This window comes from Typopeltis vanoorti, chromosome 21 (genome assembly GCF_054136105.1).
Source record: "Typopeltis vanoorti isolate ZY-2024b chromosome 21, IOZ_Tvanoo_1.0, whole genome shotgun sequence".
Classification (NCBI taxonomy): domain Eukaryota; kingdom Metazoa; phylum Arthropoda; class Arachnida; order Uropygi; family Thelyphonidae; genus Typopeltis; species Typopeltis vanoorti.
In genome coordinates, this window is record NC_143569.1 from 48,767,594 (window position 1) to 48,781,515 (window position 13,922).

The 13,922-nt window shown below is 35.4% G+C and overlaps 1 protein-coding gene across 1 annotated transcript in view; it reads left to right on the forward strand.

Annotated features, from left to right (window-relative positions):
- The window catches only part of LOC150094836 (coiled-coil domain-containing protein 39-like), a 350,814-nt gene that overhangs the window by 222,419 nt on the left and 114,473 nt on the right, over nucleotides 1-13,922 (forward strand). Inside the window, exon 14 of the mRNA XM_090411364.1 lies at nucleotides 8,267-8,383. Coding sequence (XP_090267490.1) covers nucleotides 8,267-8,383 — 117 coding nt within the window. The remainder of the gene's footprint in view (nucleotides 1-8,266; nucleotides 8,384-13,922) is intronic.

Genomic DNA, 13,922 nt, shown 5'->3' on the forward strand with positions numbered 1-13,922 from the left:
TGTCCCTTTTTTATAATATCATTGACTTTTTACTCAAATTTTTTGGGCATTACTGATGTTTTATATAGACAGATATATGAAGAATATATAGGAGGAATAATTTGGACATACCTTTGTAAGATGTTGCTGGCTGTCTTCTTATTCAGCGGCATCCCGGTGTGTGTGGCGATATGCATTCATCTGCTGTTAAAGGAAGGAAGTATGATTGAAAGGAAGGGGAGGTTGGAAAATGTGGGGGCTAGAGAGATGTGGGAGAATTATTGGTGAGGCAAGGGGTAATGTGAACATTTTGAAAACCCGTTTTTTTTTAAAATACTATTAAAGGTGGGTAGAGAATGCTTTGGGAGGAGGTGAAAATAGAAATTTTTGGGTAAGAGGAAGGATATGATGGGATCTGATCCCCTGATGGATCCCTGATCTTATCCTATCATATCCTTCCCCCTTCCCCAAAAATTTCTATTTTCATCCCCTCCCAAAGTATTCTCTGCCTACCTTTAATATTATTTAAAAAAGCCCTGTTTTTCAAAATGTTCACATACCCCTTGCCTCACCAATAATTCTCCCATATCTATCCCCACATTTTCCAACCCCCTTTCCTTTCAATCATACTTCCTTCCTTTAACAGCAGATGAATGTATATCACCACATGCCAGGATGCCGCTGAATAAGAAGACAGCCAGCAACATCCTACAAAGGCATGTCCGAATTATTCCTCCTATATATTCTTCATATATCTGTCTATATAAAACATCAGTAATGCCCTAAAATTTGAGTAAAGAGCCAATTTTTTTTTTTTTTTTAATTCGTGTGAGGTTCCCCCTGTTCCTCGTCCACCCCTTAGGACTCATTGAGCTCTCCTAATGAGGCATTAAGTACTATGACTACAGTCCTATGACTGTAGCTTGTGTGTGTGTGTTCACGGGGCTGATTTGCCTGCTTGCATGATGAAAAACTGCAGATAAACTGGGGGGAAAACCCTGCTGTCCACACCCAAGACTATGGCTGAGAAATATCTTTAAGCTTCTCATGTCGTTGACAGGAATCGAACATAGGACACTCCTTCCCCAGGTATATTGTTGCGAATCACATAGCCACTAGGTTAACCATACAAACAGTAAAAAGCCAATGCATTATAAAAAAGGAACACTCCTAAACAAAAATTGGCTAAATAGCCATAAAAATAATACTTTTAGAATGTTGGATATGGTGAGAGCATCATGGTAACTACTTTACCTGAGTTAGGAAGAGTGATAATGCAGTCTTGATCTGGAAGCTGATAAAAACGTGCAGTTTTCCTTTATGGAGTCTGTATGGAGCTACATAGCTGGTGATTATGACAAACTCATGAGGGAACTTGAAACAGTGCAATACAGCATAAGAAACTGCAAGGGAAGAATGATAGTAATGTATTAGAAATGGTCAAGGAATATGTAAGGAAGGCAGAATTGAATTGCATTCCCATGGTCAGGAGAATAAATCATCTACAAGTTAAATAGATGAGTGACATAATTAAGCAAGCACTATAAAAAGAGAAAATGTTGTAGTGAGTTATATAGGGTGTCCCAAAATTCACGCAAGATTTAAATTTAGCACCATTTGTGCGGTAAAGTGTTGTCAACGAGGAAAAAAAAAGACACCGTGACAGCTGCCAGTTCAGGGTTATTAAAAATGGAGTGCTACAGAAAAGAAAAACGCATTTCATTGTTGAGCAATATCTTAAAAATAATGAAGGTTTGGCAGCTACAGTTCGCAATTTTCGTACAAAATATGGTCGGAATAGTGATTTAACTTCATCAACTGTGAAAAGATTAATTAAAAAATTCAAGGAAACTGGATCAATTAGTGATATACACTCTGGCCGTCCCTTCAACAAGTTGTTCAACAGAAAACATCGAAGCAGTTCGTGAGAGTGTTGCTGAGAGTCCAGGAACATCAATTCGGCACCGTGGTCTTGAATTGGGCATTTCGAGAAGCTCTACAGCGTATTCTCACAAAAGATTTGCATCTTTATGCTTACAAAGTTCAATTGACTCAAGAACTGAAGCCTACTGACCACACACAGCGAAGAGAGTTCGTTGAATGGATTATGGAACAACAACAAGTGGATGCTTATTTTTCGAACAAAATCATCTTCAGCGATGAGGCTCATTTTCATCTTGATAGCTTCGTTAATCGAACAAAATTGTCGCATTTGGGGTTCAGAAAATCCACGAGTGATTGTTGAGAAACAAATGCATCCATAACGTGTCACTGTTTGGTGCGGATTTTGGGCTCGAGGCATCATCGGTCCATTCTTCTTCAAAAATGTGGCTGGTAAGGCAATAACAGTTAATGGTGCTCGCTATCGCGACATGATAATCCAGTTTTTTGTGCCTAAATTGCAAGATATGGATGTGGACGACATGTGGTTTCAACAAGACGGTGCCACATGCCATACAGCCCGAGAAACAATTCAATTACTGCATGAGTCATTTCCTGGTTGTGTAATTTCCCGTTTTGGTGATCAGAATTGGTTGCCCAGATCACGTGACTAAATGCCGTTGGACTTTTTTCTTTGGGGTTTTTGAAGTTTAAGGTTTATGCCAACAAGCCCACGACCACCCATGCCTTGAAGGAGGAAATTGAGTGCTGTATCAACGAAATTCAGCCACATTTATGCAAAACGGTCATGGAAAATTTTGACAAAAGAGTGCGTATGTGCCAGCAAAGCCGTGGAGGCCATTTACCCGATATGCTATTCCATGCATAACCCTATACTGTATACTTTATGAATCAATAAGAAATTACAATTTTTAATTAAAACCTGTGTTTTCGATCAAAATTACTTCTTGCGTGAATTTTGGGACGCCCTGTATAAGTGGAAAGGTGATAGCTTATTATTATTAACATCTGACCTCCATGGAGTCAGAGACATATCATGGGAGGTACACACTATCATGCACAAAGCTCATCCAACTATGCCTTAAATTGATTTAATGTGTCCACATTCACAACATACTCAAGCAATGCATTCCACTCACCAACCATTCTCCCAAAGAACCTACTATCCACTCCTCTGCTCACACCCTCCTTATATGGTATCCACAGATGACCTCTTGTTCTACTCCCTCTCCCCATTCCATGAATTTCTTCCATGTCAACCTGATAACAAACTCTGACTAACTTATATGTATCAGTCATATCCCCCCGCAATCCTTCTATTCACGAGGCTTTACAATTTGCATTCTTTCAATTTATCTTCATACTCCACATTCCAAAGACCACTGACCATCTTTGTGAATCTTCTCTGGACCCTTTTTAACATATCCTTGGCACCATGAAAACCCAGTGACCAAATTTGTGCATAATAATCCATATAAGGCCTGATCAGTGCCTTATACAATGGAATAATAACCTCTTTATTTCTGCATGTCAAGGTTCTCTGCATCATTGCCATTATGTGATGTGACAACTTGTGCAATGTAGCCTTTGAATTTCAGATCCTTGTCCGCAGCCACTCCAAGATCTTGCTTCTCCTGCTGAACAATGCAACGCACAATTAGAAATTTAAAAAAAAAAAAGTTTGAGTGGTGAAAACTATTATGTATAACTACATAGTGTTTGTCACTTGTTAGTCTTTACTGTTGTCTACTAGTTTGTGTGTTTACACCTGATAAAAATCCTATGTGATTAGGATGAAATGTGTTTTTAATTAAAATAATTCTTACCAATCGCATCCTCTACATCAGCGCCATCTACTGTCCACTGTTGGATCCTGCATTCTACTCCGATGTATATTCTTAGCTGTTGACTAATTCCACATTCGAACATAGAGAAAATTTATTATTTTATTTTTTTGAGTGCGGCACTCTATGTTCTAATTTGCATAAGCAACGTTGTGAAATCAACCATCAGCTAGCACAATATTGTTATCAACTTAATTCAGGCCGAAATTCTCCTTATTATATATATAGGGTTCCCGCTAAAATTCGAACTATTTTAATGAGCGGTGCAATGAAAGAAATCAGGCAAACACAAGATTCAACTAAAAAATTATTTAATGCTTTAACACGTATATTTACATTAAAACAAGAATTCTTCTAGGGACAATACTATTTGAGAATGAATAAGTTGTCAAGTCAATAAAACATTAGTAAATTACTCAGCTGAGTATATCATTTACGATTAGAAAATTTACGCATATAAATTCCACTCTTCTTATTATCAAAGATTCCAAACACAATTTCACTCTAAACAAAGCTATCGTTTAATGTACTTTAAATATTGATTCAGCTTAACTATTCAGAACAATCACAAAGTTCAAGTCATCAATTATTCATTTAGAAACTTCCAAGTTTTATCAATTTAATACAATAGTCCTCAGAAAATCCAATTCAATTTTATATTGCATTCTCACGTAACAGGCTTCACTATATCACACATTCAAATATGAACTATTAATCCAGAAATACTTCATATATTGCATTTATGAGGAAATGTTTTACTATATCACACATTCAATCTTGAAATGTTAATTTCAGCAATATGAACTATATTATGTCCTCCAGAAACAAGTTTCGCTACTTCACACAAGGCATAGAAAAGATATCCTTACCGGTATAAACAGTATAGCTTCCTCATTATAGAGAATCCTAGAAACACTCCTTGGTTCTTGAATAGTTTCACTTTGAGAGCACACAAATATTATAGAATCCTGGGTTTCAGTAACTGATTAATTAACTCTGAAGAATTTATCTTCTTGCTCGTAATTGCCTAACTTTCAATATTTCTTACTCATTCTTATTATCCTTTCGTCCTACACTATCCTTCTGCGAGGTGATAGGAATTTATAAAAGAATAAGAGCTCAAAGAAAGATAAGTCAAAATACAGAGCGTTTCCCAGTCCTTCCTACTCCGTTCGACCTCCAGGTTATTTCTCTCCCTGCTTATTACTGTCCTCTTCTTTTTTTTTTATCCACTACTTATCACATCGTACTCTCCTTTCCCATCAAAATCTGGTTCTAACTGGTTTTTGTTGATATCGAACTGGCTTCCTGCATACTGTACAGTAACTCATGCTAAAGCACGCGCTGGCTAAAAATAACATAATTTCTCACAGCAACCAATCAAGTCTTATTTTGAAGAATTACTTGGATACATTACATTTTACTAATAACATAAAAATATTGCATAATTCACAATTTTTATCTCTGTATCAATAACATTAATCTCATAATATACAAGCGATATTTAATACATATTTTTTACAACTGTACTTCATATCAAAATAATAAATGAACAAATAAATATTAATAAACATTACTTGAAAGAAATCATATGAATAGCATACTATTAATAAGAGATTATTAGTCTGATGAGCAAATTTGGCTTAGGGAATGGCTGATTATGTTGGACTCTGAATGAAGTATTAATAATTTCCAATTCTCCTCATTCAGAATCCAACACCACCACCACCACAAGTACTTTCACAGACAATCACAAACATCCATGCCCACGGCGGGATTCGAACCCACAGCCTTTTAGCTGGAGAGTGGATATGCTAACCACTCGGCCAACCAGGCCGAGTGGTTAGCATATCCGCTCTCCAGCTAAAAGCATATCCGAGTTAGCATATCCGAGTGCATTAGCATATCTTGTTAATTTCCATCTTTTTCTGACCAAATGCATATAGATTTCTTTCTATGGGTTTGTTTGTAAGGTATTGTATGTAAAGAATCCATAATAGAACTCAAAATGTTGTATACATCACTATTTCTCTGCAAGTGTGTGTGTGTGTGTGTGTGTGTCCATATGTCTAGTTCAACTCTTCAAACATACAAATATATTATTCCTTTTGAATTTCTAAGTTAGTCATCATACTAGGTTGTAGAGAACCTTTTGCTGGGCAAAATGCCATTACTTTGTTTACTGAAAGTTCAGAGGTTCTAGCTTTTATTTTCCCTCCTCTCCTCACTTTTTACTTGCAGTGGGAATGATACTCTTCAGGTGCATGCCAAACATATACTGTAGAAATTTAGAGCTATTTCCATTCAAGGGCACAGCAGTGAAGCAGTTCTGCAGTCCAAGTATTAGTGTACAGGACTAAACTTTGATTGTAATGCATCAGGTGTATCCCTGATCAGCTATTGCATAAATCTTGAATTTTTTCTGTGGACTGTTACTTAATCTGTAGCAGTGATATGCCATCAGTTCAAATGAACAACTTGATGAGCTTTTTACTTCTTCAAAGCCATTTCTACCAGTGATGACATTGATGTGCTAGGTCAAATTCACCAAATTGGTTTTTATTTAGTTTGTGTAAAAAAAAAATCTCATTTTTTTGCTTGTAGCAGCTCTGTAACAAATACCCTCTGTATAATAGACTGTACTTAAAGTTGTGACATAATTCAGTAATGACATACCTAAATAAATTTACCCATATCATTGGATATCAGGAGTGGACTGTGGGTCATGAATTTCGTGAGATGGCAGCAATAATACTCTGTGTTGTATCATGTATGACATGCTTAATGGAAGTCATTTACCTTTGATGTTGAAGCAATGGCAGTTCCCTATTATATCTGCATTTGCCATCATGATAAAGCTCAAAAGGAAAAATGCCAAATTTAAATAACGTTGATTATATTGTGTGAGAACATATGCAATTTACAGACAAAAATACTCTTGTTGGTGGTAATGGGCGATAGATGGCATCGATGGTAGTAGTGTCATTTTGTGTGTATTTGGGGAATTAAGTAGTGGGAGAGACAGTGGTGTGTGTGTGTGTGTGTGTGTGTGTGTGTGTGTGTGTGTGTGTGTGTGTGTGTGTAGTGGAGTGCTCTCCCACAATGAGTCCTTAGACTCCTTGGATGTGTCATATAATAATAACATACAAAGAAAACATGCCAGTAATACAAGGTGCTATCCAAAAGTTTAGGGAATTTGATCATATAAAAAAAAAAAGACTTGCCCAACTCCTAGTGTCCATCTCCTTCAATGTATACAGTGATCTCAGTGGTTTTTCTACTGTTTCCATGCATCTCTATAAGACCTCAATTGTGACTGTTTTGAGCACCTCTTGAAATTCTGTCTGGATCTCCTCAGTCATGTCAAAATGATGCCCTTTCAGCAAGAATTTCATCTTGCAGGAAAAAGTCACAGGGGGAACAGCAGGTGAATGGGGGATTGGGAATGACTGTCATGTTTTTTGGAAGCCAGGAGCTGTCAAACAACGAATGATGTATGGGCAGGCATGTTGTAGGTGGAGAACCCACTCATTGTTCTTCTCCTTGCCTGGACATTTGCACCAAATGCTCTCCCTTGGCTGCTTTTAAACCTTCAGTAAAACTTGCTGTTGACAGTTTGACTTTGGTGGTGGGGAGGAAAGAATTCCTTCTTTTGAATTCCTTGGATTTCAAAAAAATTATCAAAATTGGTTTGACATTGTTGTGAACTTGATGTGCTTTTTTCAGCCACAGTAGCCACCAAATACTTCCATAAGTATTCGGTGAGTTTCTGCAGCAGTCTTTTTGAGGTTGAAGCAAAATTTGATGCAGAATCTTTGCTCCTTAAAATCCACATTTCAGTTGAAGAAGGAAAATCACCAAACCACTTAAACACGATGTTACGAAAACGCACATAACCCAAGAATTCATCCTATCAGCTTGCTGACCATTAGCATACTGATTCAGCTCACCACTTATAGCAGTAGCAGAAGACCATACTACAACCTGTTTGTGCATATTATTCAAATTCCCTGAACTTTTGGGTAACACCTCATACATGGTTACTATATAAGGAAGCAGTAGGTGCATGTAACTCCAGAAACACTTTATAACAAGTATTATTTATTCATTTAATTTTTCTTAAAGTTTGCTCATGTAATGTTATTATTTTACTGATTGCACAATATGATTTTGATGTTATCCTGTAATAGGTTATGCTATTATAAAAATTCTTGTGTATAAAGATTATTTAAATTTGTTATTTTTTCCTTGGATGTCCGTTTCTGTATTCTGGATTTTCTTTGTCATAATGGAAAATGGGTATAACAAAAAACTGCCAGCATTTCATTGGCACAGAAGACGATTTTCATTTAGCATAAACTGTTCAAACCCTATCCTAGAAAACCCACAGAAATTTACTTCTGTTTATTGCCATTGCACTGTAATAATCATGACTAATAAATGAAGTATATTATTATTATGTTATTATTATATTATATTTTATTTTTTTCTGAATTGTAAGATTAGAAATTTGCATACTCACAGTTATATTTTTAACATAGTCCTTGCTGGTGGATGAAACCTTAATCACACTTCATTTGAAGAGGTTTCAGGAATTATTAAATCAGAGGGCTGACACTGTATTCAATCTGCAGAAACATCAGTTAGAATTTGAAAAGGTGAGATAGTTTGGGCATATAAAGTTAAAAAAAAAAAAAGGTTGAATTTTTTAAATTCTATTAAAATATGACTATGTTAAAGTTTTTAAAATAATTTTAAATACAACTAGGAATTTTGAATGGCTTCTTTAACTTACTGTATCCATAACCATGGAGTTCTTAGACTTCTGTCCTTTTAGTTAACTTCATCATACGCTTCCTTGGTAGCGTCTTCATTCAGTTTCTGAAGTTTGGTTCTATTTTCAAACACTCACTTTTTTTTTTTTTTCCCTGAAAAAATATTTTCACGTTTGTGTCTAAAAGTTGAATTTGGAAGTTGTTCTCCTTTTGATTCTTTTCAAAAAAAAAAGAAAAAAAGATCACTATATTTGATGTCTAGAGGAGGATCTGGTTATATACCTTTTATTGGGGGGGAGAGAGTAAAGAAGCAGCTTTTACTTCATGTGAGCTACTTTTTCTAAACATGAAAAATTTGTCTCCTCCTTACTGATTCCTCTAGTGGGACTATGAATTTTACACAACTAAGTTGGTTTGTCTGATTTCTGTTTTGAAATTTTTGCTCATTCTGCTTGAAACTCCTCCCTTTCAAGAAGTTTGTTTTCATATTTAATACTGTATATTATAGATACCCACTCCTTTTCCATCTCTTTCTAAATAAATTATCATATTATTTTAAAGGATCTTACTTGCTCTAGGCCTTTGTGAGTAGCACCATTTATGCTGACATGGAGTTTCTGTAATTTCATCTTCTAGCTCCATCTGTTTATTGATGCTTTGTATTAAATAAAAAAAACCATGACATGAACAGTGACATAACCTATACCACATAAGTAGCACATATAGCACGGCATGTTGATGAAAGTTTAATTTGCAGTTCTATTAAGGAGATGTCTTGTCTGTTGCTATTTTCTTGACAAAAACTTCAAGAGCACTCTTAGAACCAGATGACATCCAACATAGTATTTGATTATGTTGTATAGTTATGTGAGTAACGTGTTCTGTAATATAGTTGTGTAACTCAAAATTCATTTAACTTGAGAGATTAATGGAAACAAGGAAAATTGATTTTGTAAAAAGAATATTTGATTCATAAATGTAATACAAAAAAGTAAGTGTATATTGTAATTTTGTATGAAATTTGAAATTTCACATCCCTCGAGTGGCGGATGAGGGAAACCCCAACGGTTGCTCCGAATAAAGAATAAGGAGTCATGGACCAAAGGATGCAGCAGAGGAGTGGCAAGCCGGCTGCATTATTCTGCCATTCAACCCTATGAAGCAGGAGTCTCCACTGTGTCAAGAGAATGTTACTGCATCTGAGGAAACCGACGCGACTGATCCTAGATCACAGGGAGCAGTCGAAAAGTTTAGTATGTGGTCAGCCAATAGAGTTTCCCATCTCTTAACCTTAAATATAAGGACACTGTTAAAACCTAAGAAAATAAATTTGATGGAAAAAGAACTTGCTAGGATTAAATGGGACATTGTAGGTTTGACTGAAACCCATTGGACAGGAGAAGGAGCTATAAATCTAAATTTAGGAAAACTATTCTACTCAGGCAGACAGGACAATATACATAGAGAAGGAGTCGCCATTTTAGTGAATAATAGTCTACAAAATGCAGTCATGGCCATAGAACCACATGGCCCATGTGGTTCTATGGCCATGTTCACCTTACAATACTTCATATCTATGCCCCGACCAGTCACATGAAAATGAAGAAATCGATACCTTTTACAATAAGTTGCTAGATTTAATAGACAACACCAATAAGAAAGATATATTAATAGTGATGGGAGATTTTAATGCCAAAATTGGGAAGTTCACCTCAGGCATGGAGGATGTTATAGGCAGGTTCGGAGTTGATAACAGAAATGAAAGAGGAGAAAGAATATTAGAATTTTGTAAAGCAAATAATCTATTTATCTGTAATACCCTTTTTTTCCATAGACCTTCCCACAAATACACATGGGCCTCACCAGATGGTACAATAAAGAACTGTATTGATTATATTCTAATCAAATGCAATTGGAATTCATCAGTGCAAAATGTTAGAACTTTAAAAACTCCAGACTTCGACACTGACCATGAACTGCTTGCAGAAAAAATTAAACTAAAATTCAAGTATCGTAAACCACGAGCTCCTATCAACAGAGTGGACCTGTCAAAACTGAAAGAGAAATTTATGCAAGATAACTATCAGACACTAATAGGAAATGAGTTTAGAAGATTATCCCATGACAATATAGAAAATACATGGAATCAAGGTGAAAAAATTGTTACAAGTATTGCAAGAAACATACTTGGTACAACATCAAGACGAAATCATGAATGGATAACCCCTGAAATTCTAAATACTTTAGAAGAAAAAAGAGCAGCATATAATAAAATATAAAAAATACATAAGAAAATAAACATTATAAGAATCTTAAAAACAAAATTGATAAAATGTGCATATCTGCCAAAAATAACTGGTTGGAGGAAAAAGCAAAACTGTGTGAAGAAGCTAATAAAAGAAATTATAATAAAACAGTATACAAAATTATCAGAGAATTAACTAAGCTCTATAAAGACAAACTATTAACAATTAAAGATAAAAACAATCTAGAAACTGTATAATAAATTTAGTTTAATCCTTTATCCAAGTGTGAGCAAACAAAGTTTGCGCCTGAAAGTATCTTCAGGACGGTAAGGTGGTACAATACCAGGGCACTCCATGCAAAGGTGGAGCAAGCTACCAACAATCATATCTCAGTATCTCCCATAATGCAAAACACATCTCCTTGCAGATATGTCTAATGTTAGGCATTAAGGGAAGGGCCACAACCCAGACTAGTTTCGACCTTTATTGAGGTCTCTTCAGTGGGAGCCAGGCCCAAGTGGAGATACCAGGCAGAAGCATTAGCAGGTCATCTCTACCTATAGGAGTTGCCAAATGGTGTGCCACCCTTTTTTAATAAATTACTCTGGATTTAGAGAAAGATGTTGAAAGTTTATTTTTCACTTGGTTAGAGTATAATAAATTTAGTTTAATCCTTTATCCAAGTGTGAGCAAACAAAGTTTGCACCTGAAAGTATCTTCAGGACTGGGGTAAGGTGGTACAACACCAGGGCACTCCAGTCCTGAAGATACTTTCAGGTGCAAACTTTGTTTGCTCACACTTAGATAAAGGATTAAACTAAATTTATTATACTCTAACCAAGTGAAAAATAAACTTTCAACATCTCTCTCTAAATCCAGAGTAATTTATTAAAAAAGGGTGGCACACTATTTGGCAACTCCTATAGGTAGAGATGACCTGCTAATGCTTCTGCCTGGTATCTCCACTTGGGCCTGGCTCCCACTGAAGAGACCTCAATAAAGGTCGAAACTAGTCTGGGTTGTGGCCCTTTGGCCCTTCCCTTAATGCATAACATTAGACATATCCGCAAGGAGATGTGTTTTGCATGTGTTTTGACTGGGGTAAGGTGGTACAACACCAGGGCACTCCAGTCCTGAAGATACTTTCAGGCGCAAACTTTGTTTGCTCACACTTGGATAAAGGATTAAACTAAATTTATTATACTCTAACCAAGTGAAAAATAAACTTTCAACATCTTTCTCTAAATGAGATAGGAGTGTTGGTAGCTTGCTCCACCTTTGCAATGAGTGCCCTGGTGTTGTACCACCTTACCCCAGTCCTGAAGATACTTTCAGGCGCAAACTTTGTTTGCTCACACTTGGATAAAGGATTAAACTAAATTTATTATACTCTAACCAAGTGAAAAATAAACTTTCAACAATCTAGAAACTGGGTCAATACAAAATATTAAAATAATTTGGAAGGACTACTATCAAACATTATTTCAAAAAGAACAGGAGGAGGAAAGTATAGCAGAAAAGATGATACATGAAAAGGCACCACCCATAACTCCAGCAGAAATTATAAATGCAATAAACCAAATGAAACTTTCAAAAGCTACGGTTAAAGATGAAATATCTATAGAACTATGGAAATATGATGGCAAGGAAGCTATTAATTTCCTAATGAATTTATTTAATCAAATTCTTTATACTGGAGTAATTCCAACTGATTGGAAAACAGGAATTATTATACCAATTCACAAAAAAGGAGAGAGTCAAAAAAATATGTGAAAATTATAGACCCATAACACTCTTATGTCATGGTTATAAACTATTCATTCGAATTATACAAATGAGAACACAGGTGCTTACAGAAAAAATCATAGAGGAAAACCAAGCAGGATTCAGGCCACGTAGATCTGCTATAGACCATATCGTCACCATTAATAATATAGCAGAAAAATACTGGGAATACAACCTGCCCATATACTGTTGTTTTATAGATTTTAAGGAAGCCTTTGATTCAGTTAATAGAAACAAATTGATCACTATCCTAAAAAATGTAAAAATGGATTCTGATATTTTAACATTTATTACAAATTATTATGGAGATACCAAAGCTTTTGTTAAAACAAACAACATTAAAACTGAGGATTTCAGAGTCGAGAAAGGTGTAATGCAGGGATGCCCTCTCTCACCTCAACTCTTTATCTTCTTCCTAGAAGAAGTCTGTAAAACCATAGCTGATGAACCAGGTGTAAAAATCAATGGTACCAACATTAATCACATAAAATATGCAGATGATATCATTATTTTAATAGATTCCAAACCACAGCTAGAAAAAAATATTAATATTTTAAATGACTCTTGTAAAACTTATGGTATGAAAATAAATCATCATAAAACAAAAATAATGAAGATAGGTAGAGAAGAAGAAAATATTTCTATAAATCTCTAAAATCACCTGCTGGAACAAGTTAATAAATATGTTTATCTTGGCAGTCTTATATCTAGTAACCACAACAATATGGAAACAGTAAAACACAGGCTAAACCTAGGTTGGACCAACATGAATAAACTAAACAAAATATGGAAAAATAAAAAAATCCCAATGAGTCTAAAATTAAAATTATATAAAACAATTATTATCCCAACAGCTACTTATGCTTCAGAAGCCTGGTGATTAACTCAACAACCAATCAAGAAACTTCAAGCATTTGAAATGAACTGCCTCAGAAAAATTAATAACACCCACTGGATGCAACACAAGACTAATGATCAAGTCAGAATAGATTTAAACTTCCCAGATAATATAATAGACACAATCATTAAGCATCAACTGAGATGGTTTGGTCATATTCAGAGAACGGCCCCTCATAGACTCCCATATTTAGCTCTGAATGGATATATATAAGAAGAAAAAGACCTAGAGGCAGACCAAGAATTACTTGGATAAAGTTGCTGAAAGAACATTCCCATCTACCCAGCTATAGAGTCATGATTGAGATGGCTAAAGATCGCGATAAGTGGAGAACCTTTCTTCTTAGTGGACTCAACCCGTTATCAAGTAGATGAGAAGAAGAAGATAATTAGTGACTTTCATAATAAAAATCACTCAATAAAAGTTCATTATTGTTACCCTCTTCATTCCAGGTTCTGCATGTAAGGTTATTAGTTATACACAAGACTGAACC